At 41.2% G+C, this 16,844-nt stretch overlaps 1 protein-coding gene across 4 annotated transcripts in view; it reads right to left on the minus strand.

Annotated features, from left to right (window-relative positions):
- Window positions 1-16,844, minus strand: part of sorcs2 (sortilin-related VPS10 domain containing receptor 2) — a 612,212-nt gene that overhangs the window by 120,906 nt on the left and 474,462 nt on the right. For all 4 annotated transcript variants that reach the window (XM_078213272.1, XM_078213290.1, XM_078213281.1 and 1 more), the window contains exons 9-10: window positions 10,175-10,354; window positions 1,263-1,409 (exon numbers count right to left, since the gene is read on the minus strand). In XM_078213272.1, coding sequence (XP_078069398.1) covers window positions 1,263-1,409; window positions 10,175-10,354 — 327 coding nt within the window. The remainder of the gene's footprint in view (window positions 1-1,262; window positions 1,410-10,174; window positions 10,355-16,844) is intronic.

Consider the following 16,844-nt stretch of genomic DNA (forward strand, 5'->3'; position numbering starts at 1 on the left):
CATCCTTAACTGATTTTACACTCTGCTCTTACAAGTTAAGATCCTTTCTCAACACTGTCCTTACGCCATAGTTTATTTCAGGGCTACCACCTCCACTTGCCATTTTGTCTTTTTTTTGAAAAATCAATTACTCTGCAATATTGTTGAACATTAGGGTTAAATGTGGCCTTTTTGAGGAATTTTGAAATTAAGGGGAACAGTCACTGTGGAGAGGAAAAGATTTACTGTCAGCTAGCATAAAAATCAAGAAGGGAAGCTGGCTGATGAACAGAACAGTTGGAATGAATTCAAGAGATCAGGAGACGGGTCTCTTGGACAAGATGAGCTCGGAGAGGGCATGAAGGGAGATAGGAGAGAAGCGAGAAAGAGATGGGGTTTTCAGGTCTATAAGCATGACCACAAAATTTCACAGTCCAACACATATTTTCAGTTTTGTTCGGATACGGAGGAATGACAAGACTTTGAATGATGTAGAGTAGTTTTAACAATATGTGAAGCTCAGTACTATAACTTGTCATCAAACCTATGATCTACTCTGTATAGGAACTTTAAAATTATATAAGCAAAACTGATATACTCATGCGATACCAGTTGTTAGAGATTATAAATTCTTTCCCCTTAATGCGGTGGCATGTTAGTGGAATCTTAAATTCCAGTTACTCCTTACATAAGCAGCATGCTGAAGAGACATAGAAGAAAGCATCATTTGTGATTGAATTTAGCCATTGTCTTGATTCTACTCTCTTGTAGTCTAAGTTGGAATATTTTGAAATAAAATTTTGCACAATCAATGATAAGAAGTGGCAAAAGTAGAACCTGATGTCAAAGTGTTAAAATGGACATTGTGAAATACAGTCAATTTACTTAAGTTTCCTCCTGCACAAAAACAGTTCAAATTTTCCATGCACAAATAGTAAGTGGTGGTAAGTACATCTTATACCAGTGAACAAAAATAATAGAGTTCAGCTGGAAAAAATAAAATGGAATCTAAAAGGATAAAAAAAAATGCAAAAGTAGCTTTAGGTCTAATCCTAAAACTAACATTTTTTATTATTCATTCTCAGGATATGCGCGTTGTTGGCAAGGCCAGCATTTCTTGGCCTTTCTTGAACCATCGCAGAGGGTCTTTGTACAACTGAATTGCTTGATAAGCCATTTCAGAGTGCAATAAACAATCACACGGGCCACACACATACTGGCAAGTTTCCTTTCCTAAACACACCTCACATTTAAAAACACAGCTTCCTTAGTGAGACACTTACCAGATGACAATTAGTTGGTTTGCCATTCATATCAGTCGAAGGCGGAGTCAATAGTTGCCAATCACGGCCCTTGTTATAAGTGATGTAGGTCTTCACTTTACTGTTCACCTTTTTATTAGCCAAGAAAACTCCTTTAACACCCTGAACCTTCAAGGCAAAAAAAAAGGAGACAGGAGAAGGAAGAAGAAAAAATTACTGAGTAACCACGGGCATAAACAAATTTTTATAGTTTCCCAACTTGGGGTTATGTTTGAATAATTGCTTTAAAATTTCCTCAAAGCCAAACTGTCATGTTGATTAATATACAGTCAAGATAATCAAAGCAGCTTTCCTATTCTAACAAAACTCCTGGTACCTCAAACAAAGCCAGATATGTCATTAAGAAATTGGAGCGAGTAGACCGAGTTGTGAAAATCTATTAAGAGCTGATGGATGAAAGACATGCACACATCAGGCACTATTGCAATGTAATTTGTCCCTGTTGGTAATAGACCCTTGAGTAACAGATTGCTTTGCTAATTGCAACATACAGTGTCATTCACCCAAGCAGGAAAACACAACCTAAAAATAACACAAATGTTGGTTTCCTTAGTTATTTCAGACCTTTCATTAATTTTTTCAAGGCATCATTTATCCATAAATATATGTTTGATACATATAAATATTGTATTTAAATGTACATACACACATATATACATCACACACACAACAATATAATTGCTCTTTTTTAAAAATGAGAGTAGTGAGTTCTGGTCCTGGATTTTTATCTCGCATTTTTGAAACGATTTCTCCCTGCTTTCATCTTTCTGCATCACAAATCATTCTTTGACAAGATCGGGTAACACGCTCAGAACCCAGCATCAATAATGCTCCCACGTACATGTGTACAAGACTGTTCTGAGTTGCTTCATTCTCCCACATTCCACCCCCCCTTGCTCTTCCACAGTCAAGAGAGTCGGGGGGTGGGGGGGGCGATGATCTTACCATTGTGCCCTGCCGGCCAATGAGCGGGGAGAGCCAGTAAGATCGAGAGAGAGTCAAGAAATCAGGTTTGCGCCCAATTTCGCACCTCTCACAATCTTACCGACAGTGGATATCCAACCAGATCAGCTTCATGCCCAAAAAGGGCGCAAAGCTGAATATATTATTTAAACATATTTAAATGGTCATTTAAATAGAATTAGCAAGCCTGGGGCAGAATCGTCCGGGCTCACTTGCCTCTGTGGCCTTGCCGTGAAAGTTTCTCTCTGGTGAGGACCACACATGGTCCCCATTAATGAGGACTAGACATGATGGCCTCACTGTAGAACTGGAGGCTGCTGAGGCCCTCCCGGAGGGTGGGGCGGGGGGGAGGATTGATTGGCTCCAGGACTTAATAAGATGCATCCAAGGCAACTGAGGGAAGTGAGTATGGGAATTACGGAGGCAACAACTTTCTTCGACTCAGTGCTAGTGCTGGAGAATTGCAAATGTTCAAAAAAGGGTGTAAAGATAAGCCCAGCAACTTCAGGACAGTTAGTTTAAGCTCAGTGGTGGGGAAGCTTCTAGGACTGATAATTTGGGACAAAATTAATAGTAATTTAGCCAAAAGTAAGTAATTAAGGAAAGCCGATATAGATTTGCTAAGGGCAAAGGCATTTAATTAATTGGCTGGAGTTTCTTGATGAGGTAACAAAGAGAGGATTGATGAGAGTAATGCTGTTGAAAAATGCTGCACAGCAGATTTGTGAGCAAAGTTAGAGCTCATGGAATCAAAAAGATAGTAGTAACATGGATCCACAGTCCAAAGATGTGCGGGTTAGGTTGATTGGCCATGCTAAAATTGCCCCTTAGTGTCCTGGGATGCGTGGATTAGCGGGTAAATATGTAGGGATATGGGGGTAGGGCCTGGGTGGGATTGTGGTCGGTGCAGACTCGATGGGCCGAATGGCCTCTTTCTGTACTGTAGGGTTTCTATGATTTCTATGACTATTGACCAAACGACAGGAAATAGAGAGTAATGGTTAATGGATGTTTTTCGGACTGGAGGAAGGTTTGTAGTGGAATTCCTCAGGGGTCACTGATAGGACCTTTGCTCTTCTTGACCTATATAAATGACCTAGACCTGGGTTTCAAAATTTTCTGATGATATGAAACTTGGAAGCATTGTAAACTTCAAACGGACGTAGGTTGTCAGAATGAATGGGCAAGTGGCAGATGAGATTTATGCAGCAAAGTGTGAAGTGATGTCAACACTCCTCATTTAAAAAAAAAATCACTTTACATTTTTCAAATTGCATTTGCAATTGTTTGGTTAGGTGGATAGACAGAATTCACAAAATAACAGATTAGTGGTAATCTGGTGTTCTGGCATTGGGACATTGCAGATATACTTTCTCTTTTCCAATTCTCTTCCATTTTTCTCCTTCCTTTTGCTGAATAGGATAGAGTGAGATTTCACAGAGGAGATTTATCTCTCTGGTACCACACTCAGATTGGGGGCTTCTTCGCTTGTGAAGTTACCCTCTTGGGCGCTGATGGGCTGTCAATGTGTGGATAGCACTACAACTGCTAATGCTGCTGTGCTGACACACTGACGCACTCACACACACGGCTATGCACTAGCAAATGCCAGCAGGACTCCCATTCGTGGTGGCTGCAAAGTTGAATCAGTGCTAGAACAAGCAGCACCAGAAAAGGTGCCTGGTTATTCAAAGGGGATAAAGAGTCCTGAAGGTCAATGGCAAAAAGAGTAAAGTCTGCACAGAAATATGAATGGGGAAAATGGATTACATGCAGGAAGGAGGCATCTACGGTCTCCTCTACCTCCATTCTCTGAACACAGGGCCACTATAGGCAGTCCCTCCTCCTACTGAAAATTACATGCAGTGAGTGAGCTAGGGCAGACTAGTGGCATCTTATTCAGGGAAGAGAGGATGTATGTCTGTGTGTATAAGGAAATGGAGATAAATGTTAGCAAGAATAGACTTTCTGTATCGATCCTACCATCTTTCTGATAGCGAGGAGAATCAAGTTCATTTATTTTCCAGCTTGCGCTGCTTGATTACAATCATGTCAGAAACCCCAATGATTGTTTCTGATCTTAAATGCAGGACACAGAAGACAATTGTGTTAGACCAAGTATTATTTTTGCTGAGATCAGGGAACAGCACAGTTCTGTGAACGGATCTGGGCTTTCCAAATTTGTACAGCTTAGTGCAGAAATGGGGACACATTTTAATAACAGACCTGGCAAAGTATTTGGTATGCAACTACCTACCTTCTAGAAATAACCACAGTGTTTCCCTATTAGCTGACATGTCTGCAGAAGGGTTTTGTCTTTGTACGTTCTCTCCCACTGAAAACAATTACCTTGTTTAGTATTCCAAACAGATGTGCAATTCACATGTTAATTTAGCACGATGTTACATCCCTTTGGAATATTAAACAATTCCAATTCATGCCGATACTCCAAATTGGCAATGACTCATCTCAGTCGTCAATCTGGGATCCAAACTTTGAGCTGCTTTTATATTGCAGCTGTTTACCATGTAGGCTTCTGGAGGTGCCTCTCTATGAGCTGGTTCCTGCATACATTGAATTTTACATCCAGTGTAGGCTCCTGCTACAATAAAGGAGCAGGATTTAATAGCATAGAATCTTTGGAGTCAACTCATTAAAACTGGTCTCCCTGAACCTAAATGTTACATCACTAGCAGTACCTGTGTGCTGCCAACTTCAAAACAAAGTTGCTGCCTCCCCAGCCTTCCACAATCTCGGAATAGTTTGTACACCCAGCCCACAGATTAAGCCGGGGGGGGGGGATTCATCACCCTCATCAGATGGCCATAAGGAATCCCAATGCCTGCTGAATGAGGCGACAGTCAGAATTCAGGATTCCTGCTGGGTGTGAGGGCTGTTGAGATTCACCTGACCCACCTCTCTGGTCCTGATCGGGTTCCCGCCTCTCTTACTGCATTGAAAACCTCTGATCTCTGTCAATTTCAAACTGCAGGACTTTGAAAGAGGTTTCCGTTGACCGGCTAATGGATTTCTACTCAGCCTCCAGTGAGCTATGTTTATTCAATTTCCTTTCATGCATGAATGCATCTTAAGTAGCTCCATTGTTCCTAACCGCAATGTTTACATAGACTCCAAGCCTAACAGCTCTGGTTTCTTCAAAGGGATAAGTGGTTTAACTTCCCCTTTTGCAGCCTGAAATCACCATTCTGGGGTGATCTTGAAGTTTGCAGAGGCTAGAAGGAGCAGTCTAGCCATGAGAGCCCCATCCCGGGGAAGTGGCAAGGTCAACCCTTTGCCCCCAGTCCTAGCCCACCCAACCACCAGGATCCTTGACGGATCCTTCTTCTACAGCCTGGCAGCGCCATATGGTCATTGGATGTATCTCCTTGACACCCCCATCAGGGCCCAAGGTGTCAGTGCCAGGGGGCAGTGCACCATCGGCGTGGCCTGAATGTGGGCCTGAGTGGGGGATCTGAGGGGGTGTGGTGGCTGAGTGGAGTCTGAGGGAGGTGGGAGGCTGAGCGGTGGGGTCTGTGCTGCTGGTGTGGGGGCTGTGCTGCTGGTGGTGCTCCCCTGGTCAAAAGGGTGGGGTTGCCATTTTATCTTTATGGGGGTGGAGGCACCTGTCTCTGACTGCGGAGAATGCCCGATCTCTGAACAGCCAGGCTGGCCGACAGGTTTTGTGAGATGGCCTTATTTGTAACTTTCAGGTGGGTGAATTGCACCTGTCAGATACTGCTAGCGCAAAATATTTCCATTTTCCCACTGGTGTGGGTACTTAGTCCCAATTCGGGTGAATCGCAGACTTAGTTTCCCCATCACCACCCACACAACACTTGCCTCAGTTGCTTCATGGGAGTGAGAAGAAGTGCACTTTAAGAGGAGGAAACGAAGAGTTGAATAGAAAAAAAGAACTACACAAGCTCACACCTGCACGGAGCTGAAACATACACGTTGACGACATATGGACAATTACCCACTTCCATTACTACAGTTTTTAGCCACATAACTAGGGAAAAGATCAATCAGAACTTGTGCTACTGATTACCATTCAGTGCTTTCCACTTTAAAGTTTGTGCATTCGAATAGCAAATTAAATGACGATCAGACTCGGTGGGGAGTCTCACCCCCCATGCTCAAATAATTTGCCAGCTCTCTGTATGTTTACTGGCCTTGTGTTAATTATAGAATGGCTGCTGGTCCCTGTGAGATTCAGTACCACCAACTTTCAAAGAAAATATAGACATCTAATCATCAAAAAATAAAATCTCATCTGCTTGAAATGACAATCTAATCATCACTTCTAATGCACTATTCATGGTTTTTGATAATGCACTGCATTGATTTTTCCAGCTGTGAAGATTTAATTCCTGTCACATCAAATTATTTAAACATTAGAGCATTCTTTAGGCCTTCACAGTTCTTTCCTGACAACTTTCCGATGGTTCCACTGTATCATGCAGCTTACATAAGTAAGGAAAGCCTTAGGTTCAATCCTAGCCTGTGTTGAATTAACTGATTATTGCACAGGCTTGGCACCCTTGGTAAGTGAAGGGAATATTAACCATTCTGATTACTGATAGAGTAGCTAAGCCTATGTGGGCTCTAGGTGAAGACAAAAGTGAACTTTAAAGGCTCTTAAGAGTCAAATAGCCTGCTGATATTTTCTGTTTAAGCTTTGAAGGACACCCATCAAAACTAGGGTAGAAAAGCTGAAGAATAGTTATTTGGTAGTACAGAACTTGAGTGTATTGTTGAAAAAGAGACATTTTGTCAAAGCTTTTCACATTGTGCTCATCAGGACAATTCACAAGAATAACAAATGTAAAGGGAACAACAATTTATACCTTAATGAGAAGAGAGTGCTAATTGTTTAACAGGTGGACTCTGGTCGAGGTGCTGCCATGGAGAATGCATTGTTTGAAATTAAAACCAGACAGCTTGACTTAACTAGCCAAGATATTGCCTTGAGGAATGAACCAGTGAATGGTGGTTACTTATTTTGTTTAGCCGAAACAGGCACAATATATGAACATTTTCTTTTTGTCTACAAAGAGCTGGGCCCTTTGTTTTCATATATGTAGCCTCCAGTACACGTAAATGTGCCACACTGTGTATCCAAATAATAATTTTCAATTTGTCAGTGTATTTCATGGTCCACTGGGGGTTATTTAGTAAATGTTGTCTGATACTGCCATCAAGCCAGAAAGTCATTCTGCCTACCACACAAATGAGTCATGTGATATGTGAATTTCAGTGCCAGTGTGATGCTGGATATGTATACTATATGTCCCAAAGGCTGGCGGATTGTATCAAACTGCTTGTACCTTCCAAAGTTTGTAATAGACAAAGTACAGACTGTACCCAACCAGCCCCACGCTTGCAAAACTCAAAACACAGCGCTCAAAATTAGATGTGATTCTGTGATTGGACAATGTTTGCTAAATAATCCTCACTGTGCTAAGAATTACATTGACAAGCAATATAAGATTGTTAGGTGGGCTTGCAGTGAGGTGCATATGTACTGGAAGCTACATATATTAATACACAAGGCCCTATTATTTGCAGACAGAAAGAACATTACACACATTGCACCTGTTTCAGCTAAGCAAAATAAGAGTCAGCTATTCGCTTGTTTATTCTTCAGGGCAATGCTTTAATTAGAGTCAAGCTATCTGGTTTACAATTCAAACAATGCTTGGCAGTTAAAAGTCAGTCCCATCAACTTGTGCATTCTCCATGACAACGACTCTACCAGAGTCCACTTGCCAACCAATCACCACTTTGTTCTTATACAGTATAAATTGTTGTTTCCTTCACATTTCGTATTCTTGTGAATCGTCCTGATGAATGCAATATCCTGATGAGCGAAAAGCTTCTACAAAAAAAAATCTCTTTTCAACAAAAACTGATGAGAGAAAAAGAAAATTTCCTGAAGCATTTACTTGATTTATTAATAGTTAAGGTTCTCATATCCAGCAATATTAATGACCATCATATTGTTATGTGGCCCTTCCTTTGCCGACAGACAGAATAACAATGCATATATCACATATCAGAAACACTGCAAGAACCAGTTCTCGAGCCACTGCAGATTGCTTTAATCAACTGCACAAACATTTGTAATTTTAGTCAGGTCCCTGGGTTTATTTTTCCCTCAATTTTGGCATAGATTTCTTTCCTCAGTGAATAGTTCTACTATGGTATTTGCATTCATTTACATAAATACCATCCTGCCTTTTTTGTTATCTTTTCTGTACCATAAGAACATGACGGTGTTTTCAGCCTTTAATTTTCTATCAGTTCCAGGGAAACGTCAGTCTCCCTGGGCTGCTTAGTTTGTTTCTTTTTTGTTCATGCACTCAGGGTAAAAAATACACCAATATTGCTGCAATATAAATACTTAAAACATCAGAATTAATTATTGGGTGAACCTGCTGAATAAGCTTTGAAGAAGCTAGATATTAATTCTATTTCCCGTAATTCCCATTTTTTCCCTAAACTTTTCATTTTCCTTTTGTTTCATTTGCATTTATTAAATTTAATTTTATTCTTTGTAACTACACTGCTATTCTACCTTGCTTAAGTTTTAAATGTATTACTTACTGATTTTTGTTCTGTCACATCTCCCACCGTTAGTTTTGGCAGTGAAACTGAGCATTATTTTTAAAAAGGGTTTTCATTGGGGCTGTTGATGCATGTTATTAGGTGGGATCGATTCTTTTGTTTACAAAGAAATAATTAACAGTTTATTCATTGGCAATTCTAAGTGTAGAATCAATTACATGATCACCAGTCTTCAATTTCTTCAGACTTTCTGCTCCTGTCTCACCTAACTTCACTGAAGTGGTTTATATGCACAAATAGGACTTCTTTCACATTTGTAATTTATTCTTTCATGGGATGTGGGCAACATTGGCTAGACAGTGGCATGCTAGGTCTTTTCAGAGGGCATTTAAGAGTCAAGCACATTGCTATCAGTCTAGAGTCACAAGCAAGGACACCTATTAAGGTTTCCTTCCTTGACGGGCTTTAGTGAAGCAGAAGAGTTTTTCGGGCAATAACCAATGGTTTCATGGCCACTTTAATTGTGACTATCTTTTAATTCGATTTAAATTCTACCAACTGCCATGGTGGGATTTGAACCCATGTCCGCAAAGCATAGGCCTCTGGATTACTGGCCCTGTGACATTACCACTGCACCACCACCACCACTTGGTGATGTCACATTGAAGCAACGCCAGAAGATTCAAGAATATTTACCTTTTAAATTATCAATGTGATGCAAATATTACGATAGAGGTTTTTCTTTTGATTGGACTCCAAACATTAAAAGTGATCCCTGTGCTTTGAGCTTATTTCGAGAACTCCCCTATGCAGAGCACTAATTTGTCATATACTTCCCAGAGTAACCTCCATCCACTATTCATCTGTAAAGTGTGCAGTATAACCATCATCTAATAATAAAATGATGGTTTCTTTCCAGCTCTTTCTATATACTGTAATGCACCCTGAAATGATCAACGGCAATGGTAGGATATTTTGGTTGACTAGGTTGCCTGCACCTCCAAAATAGAGAAATGTACATTTTTAATTTACTCATATTCACTTGAGGGCTGGAAATGACAACATGAACTGTAATAGGTTACAACCATTGTCTGAAACAAAAGATTAGATTCAAACTTGGAAATGACTCCAGGGTAAGTATAGCTTAGGCTGTGAAGCTGATGGAGTAGTTTCACTTCATTTTGTGAAAGCAACAATTGTCGCTGCTTTTCAAGATAGCCTATGCTTTATTGGTCATTAAAAAAGGAAGATATTGGGATTTCAGTGTGTCCTGAATATGCACAGTGCTCTTTAATCAGTGTCACTGCAACCCTCCATGTTTTAAATACAGAAGTAGAGCTTACCTCATGAATATCTATCACAACATTTTCTTCTGGCTGTTTGGTACTTCTGACATCCTCTAGAGCGAGAGTGAAGTAGACACCCTTCAGGTCTGACAGGTAGAGGTTATAGGTGTCCGTCTGATGCCACTCCTTGACAGCCACAAATACTTGATTCTCATCCGTACTGATGATTTGCATGTCCTAGGGGATAAAAAATGATGAATTTGTGCCACATACCTCAAGAAATATAACACCCATCAATTGATTGCAACGTATGAACAACTTTCCTACCAAATCGCTTAAAACGTATTCATTCATCTATGGTTGTTATCAGCAATAAACAAAAAATTAAACATCTTCGAATGATCAGTCTGGCTTTATGTTTCTCAGGATCTGGTTATGCACAGTAGACTCAGTGTCACTTGGCTCATCTGGTGGTATAGCTCTCTCTGGGCCAAAATGTTATGGGTTCAAGCCTGACCTGGACACACATTTATACTTTAATCCATTTTGTAGCAACACTAATCTTCAGATGCTGATCTTGTCAGCCACATTGTTGTGGGTCTGGAGTCACAAATAAGGACACCTAGTAAGGTGTACTTCCCTCAAGGGCATTAGTGAGACAATCAACAATGGTTTCATGGCCACTATAACTGCAACTAGCTTTTAATTCCAGATTTATTAACTGGATTTAAATTCCACCAGCTGCCATGGTGGGATTTGAACCCATGTTCAAAGAGGGGGAGAGAATCCCAATCTTATTTCCAGTGTTTTCCCAATGAACGTCCCCTCAATTTTCTTTTCTCTCAAAATAGCGCAATACAAGAGTGCAATCTCTTTGACCGTGATTAAATACTTTGCATTAAAAGAGGGAGGTGTTCACTTCTTGAGTTTTGCTGGATGATGCTTTCACTATGTTGAACATGTAGTTCCAAAACAGTAATATTTTGCAATTGGTGCTGTGATATACATAAGAACATAAGAACATAAGAAATAGGAGCAGGAGGAGGCCATCTGGCCCTTCGAGCCTGCCCCGCCATTCAACAAGATCATGGCTGATCTGAAACGAATCAGTTCCACTTACCCGCCTAATTCCCCTAATTCCCTTATCGATCAGAAAACTATCTACCCGTGATTTAAACATATTCAACGAGGAAGCCTCCACCACTTCAATGGGCAGAGAATTCCAGAGATTCACTACCCTCTGAGAGAAGAAGTTCCCCCTCAACTCTGTTCTGAACCGGCCCCCCCTTATTTTGAGGCTGTGCCCTCTAGTTCTGGTTTCCCTTCTAAGTGGAAAGAATCTCTCCACCTCTACCCTATCCAGCCCCTTCATTATCTTATATGTCTCTATAAGATCACCCCATATCCTTCTAAACTCCAACGAGTACAGACCCAATCTGTTTAATCTCTCCTCATAAGCTACACCCCTCATCTCCGGTATCAACCTGGTGAACCTTCTCTGCACTCCCTCCAAGGCCAATATATCCTTTCGCAAATAAGGGGATCAAAACTGCACACAGTACTCCAGTTGCGGCCTCACCAATGCCTTGTACAGTTGCAGCAAGACCTCCCTGCTTTTATATTCTATCCCCCTCGTGATAAAGGCCAACATTCCATTCGCCACTCGCCAATATACAAATATTGTTTACATTAGTGTCACATACTCCCAAAACCAGCTCAGGCTGAAATGCCATTTGCCTTGGCCAAACCACGTTTGGAAGTTATCTTGCCAGTGTGGGGAGAGGTAGAAAGAACATGATCAGGGTAGGAGCAGATTGGACTTTTATATATTGTCCATCCCTAATTGCCCTTCAGAAGGTAATGAGCCACATTTTTGAACCTTTGCAGTCCATGTGGTGTAGGTACACCCACATCCTTAAACATTAGACAGGGTGTTCCAGGATTTGGCCCAGTGAAGAATGTTAACAAAAAAGCCTAAAAATTGAACTTCAAACTCAGAAATTCTATCCCTGCAGTAAAGTCCAACTCAGTTTTGATTAATATTGATTTTTAATCTTGCTTGGCTTTCTGGTCTGTACTGTGGCATAATATCATTTTTAATCAGAAAACCATCATAGTTAAAATTAACTTGGTTCTTTCACTTTAAAACTAATTATTGTGCCAATTAAATATTTTTTTTGGATTTATATTGTTGTGAACGATGCATTTTGATAGTTGTCACCACATAAGTTCAGAATGGTTTAACATTAACTCTGGTACTACACATTTTGGATTTTTATGCAGTCAGAGTCCTGTGTGGAAGGATGAAAATGGCAGCCGGGATCCAATTCTGGGATTTCAGACCTCACTCCCGTGTTTCCGATTTGTAACAGTGCCATTTAAAGATAAGGTTGGTTAGGGTTGTGAGCCTGCACTCCCAACTTGGCCGGCTCCAATGTGGGGATAGGCATGTCCAAGTCCCTTGCAATTTCCATGGGCCAGCTTTTAAAGGACCCATGGTTCACAGCACCTCAAGAGGTGTCATGAAACATTGTCTGGATGAGGAAACCCTTTAAAAGGTATGTTTAAAAGTTCTTAACCATGCCTCCAAGGCAAGCTATGCCACCCATCCTCATGTCAAGTTATGTACATACATGACCCCTCCATGGCCCTTCACATTCCTCATACCAAGCTATGGCCCCCAACTAGCCCCATGGCCCCTCATAACCACTGCCAAGCTGTGGCTCCCACACCCCATGGCCATTATTTCCTCACACCAGACTATGCCACTTCCATACTACATTGAGCCAATGAACCCTATATTAAAAATAAGATGTAATTAAAAAGCTCGAAAGAAAAATATGATAACATTGTTGATAATTTCTTCCACCATTTTGCTGATGATTGAGAGTAGGCAGCTGGAGTAGTAATGGCCTGGGCTGGATTAGTCTTGCTTCTTGTGGACCAAGCTACCTGGATATTGCTGGGTAGAAACCAGTATCGTTGCTGTGCTGAAACAGCTTGGATGAAGACATGGGTATTTCAGTAGCATAGGTCTTCTGCAATAAAACTGGGATCCTGTGTCAGGACTCAGTTGTTGTTGCATCCAATGCACTCAGCCATTTCTTGGCATCGCAGAGAGTGAATCAAATTGTCTGAAGACAGGCATCTGTGATTCTGAGGACCTCGGGAGGAGGTCAAAATAGATCATTATTCTGGACTTCTGGCTGAAAACGGTCGTGAACACTTCAGTCTTGCCTTTTTCACACACAGCCTGAGGTCCTTCATCATTGATGATGTATACATTCCTTACCCCTTTGTTTCATAATTGTCTACCAAAATTCATGGCTGGATGTGGCAAGGCTCAAATTCAACCCATTGACGTCCGATCATTGTTTAGCAAGCAAGCAGCCCTGTTATGGACTTTCACCAGGTTAGCACTTTGTCTTCAGGTATGCCGGATGCTGCATTGGTATACATTTCCCCATCCTCTTTGAACTAGCATTGGTCACCTAGTTTGATACTGATTGAGGGGAGAGAAATACGCCAGCCCGTGAGGTTACAGATTGTAGTGAAATACAGTTCCATTGCTGATGGATCACAGCATTGCATAGATTCCCAGTTTTGAATTGCTAGATCCGTTCTTCAACTATCCCACATGGCATAGGGTAGTACCACACGACACAATGAGCATGCCTTTAGTGTGAAGATGGTTCTTCGCCTTCGTAGGCACTATGTGGTGAGTGGTCACCGCCACAAATATTGTTGTGGGAAAATGTTTCTTTAACAGGCAGACTGGTGAGGACAAGGTCAAGTTGTAAGATTCAAATATTTTTTGCTCCCTAAACTGACTGATGACTGTCAATATAATCTGATAAAGAGTTTTCTGTTTTGTACGACCAATCACCGAGGGCTTCTATTAGTCAATGGTCTTTCCTCTATTCATAAGAACTTAGAAATAGCTTTCAGTCAATGCCCTTTACCCAGGTTGGGAACTATCCTTTCAGTTGTGGCCAGATGATGAGCAAACACCCATAGATATCTTGACACAAAATCAGACAACTGTCTTTGTCTGAAAATAACTATTTGCCAATACTGAAAGACAAACAATGTTTAGGATTCAATGGGGTAGATCATGACTTTGCTCAATAGAAGTCATGAATCATCAGTGCCATTTTGCATCTTTCCAAGTTCTTATTTCCATTCAAGGAAATGGGAATAAGAAGCGAGAAGAATGTAAAATGGTCTGTTGATTCATTATTACCCACTATTACACAAAGCCATGATTTACTCCAGTGTACCTGCTAAATAATGCTAATAAGGCAATTTACACCATGGATCATCAGTGTATGCACCATAGAAAAATTCAGCACTTGGAGTCATTTTCTAGGCAACTTGTCTATTCTTAGTTGATGATTTTATCTGTTGAAAAGGGGCTGTAACTTCGGAGCTCCAGGGCAGATGCGATGGGGAGCCCCACTATCCATGGCAGTTCCTAGGTAAGGTTTGCATGGATATTGCATAGGAAGTGCAAACTTCCAGTGGCTATTTGCTCTGCACTAAGAATCACCCGAAAATGCGATTTTGAATCACTAACTTCAAATAGTTCTGATTGTGTCACAATAATAGCTACTGAGAACGTGAGAAGAATTAAAACCAATTCTAGCTTCTGGCTAACTATTACCAAACTGCAAAAGCTAGTGGTAAGCTGGAGGATTGGGACAACTTTAGGATACAGTAAAAGGCTATTAAAAATAAAATCGAAAAAGCTAAGATGAACTATGAAAGGAAACTAACGGAAAAAGTAAACACAGATACCAAAAGCTTCTATAAGTATATAAAGAGGAAGAGAATAACTAAAGTAAATGTTGGCCCTTGAGAGGACGATACCGGTGAGGTAATAATGGGTTTCACAGAAACAGTAGAGGCACTAAACAAATATTTTGTCTCTGTCTTCACAATAGAGAATAATGATAATTTTCCAAAAATTGCATCCAGTTTTGGTGCCCTTTTCTGAGGAAGGATGTGGCGGCATTGGAGGCAGTTCAGAGGAGCTTCACCAGATTGATTCTGAAGATGAAAGGGTTGACGTACGAGGAGAGATTAAAGAGTTTGGGCTTATACGCGCTGGAGTTTCGAAGGATGAGATCGAATCTGATCAAGGTATATAAAATTTTAAAAGGGATTGATAGAGTAAATGTAGACCAAATGTTTCCTCTTATAGAGCAATCTGGAACAGGAGGTCACAGGTATAGGTTGAGAGGCAATAGATTTAAAACCGAAATGAGGAAAAACTACTTCTTGCAGAGGGTGGTGAATTTGTGGAACTTGCTGCCCCATAGCACGGTGGAGTCTGAATTGTCGAATGGTTCCAATAAGCCATTCTTGAAACCATTATTTTTATTATTTCTATTTCTAATTTTAAAAATGGGATAAAGGGATATGGGGAACAGGTGGGGAAGTGGATTTGAGATCAGGGAGAGATCAGCCATGATCTGATTGAATGGTGGATTGAGGGGTCTTCCTCCCCACCCCCGAACATCCCTGAAATACCCCTACAGGACCACCCACCCCTCCAATTATCCCCTAACACAAGACTCACCCACCCCATTCTGTAATAACTCCCCCATAGGACTCCCACACCCACTGACAACCCCAACCCAATGGGATCCCCCCCACCTCCCGACTACCTCCACAGATCAACCTTACCTCCCCCTCCACTGACTATCCTTCCTTTCCCAAGTGCTGAATCCCTTCCCCCCCAACTGCCTGACCCTTACCACCTCACCACCTTAAAATGTAACCACTTACCTGATAAATCTACCTTTTCCTTTAAACCTACCTGATTTAAAAAAGGGCTGTGGCCTCCTTCTTTCTGATTCTGAAGCCCTGAATGGTAGGTCCAGAAAATGCACAGCCCTGCACAATTCTTGCCTGGCGTGAGTCAGAAGGTGACTGAATGTGCAGATCAGGGGGTAAGCGAGTTGCAAGATATGCCTAATGAGGTAAACTGTTTGTGACAGTAAATGACTCCTTGAAGAACAGCCCAAGTGCGGGTGCAGAAGAGTCCATGAAAAGGGAAACAGTATCAAGGACAGAAACTTGTTTTCGATTTTGGGGGAGGACATTCCCAAAGGAGCATGCCGATGTCAAAATGGTGTGCGTTTCAGGTGCAACAGAAAGGGTCATTTACAAGTGTGGTGCTGAGTGAAACAGTCAGGACAGAATGTGCAAAAAAACCCACAATAGTGTTTAACTCCTTTGAAAAAAAGCAGGGTTTGGAAGTTCCCAGATCAACTAAACTTATGATGCATGTCCCTGGGGTATTCCCGATGTCTTTTCTAATTTGTTTGCCAACGTTAATGATGTTCTTTTTGTTTCATCCAGAGGTGAACTCGAGTTAGCAGGGCAAAGGGTGGGTGTAGGCATAGCCCTTTAAGGGGGAATTCTCTGTGGGGCACATGATTGGGCTGGACCCTATGGAGTGTAGAGGCAGGAAGCTGAGATAAGCGGTGCAAGGCTACGTATCCCAGGTTGAGGAGGATACTCAGTTGGAGCCAGGAAGGAGTGTTGTACAGTTGCATTGTTATTCTGTCCATTAGTGTTAGTATTTATTGATTTATTGGCAGCAAGACCTTTGTTACTTAAGCCTCATCGAGTCACCTTCAATTTATTACAATACTATTTCTAATTGGGGCAGAAATTGATAAATGCTGTGCTTGTTTTATCACAAAGGTCGCCTAAACAT

The sequence above is a fragment of the Mustelus asterias genome, chromosome 1 (assembly GCF_964213995.1).
Source record: "Mustelus asterias chromosome 1, sMusAst1.hap1.1, whole genome shotgun sequence".
Lineage (NCBI taxonomy): Eukaryota > Metazoa > Chordata > Chondrichthyes > Carcharhiniformes > Triakidae > Mustelus > Mustelus asterias.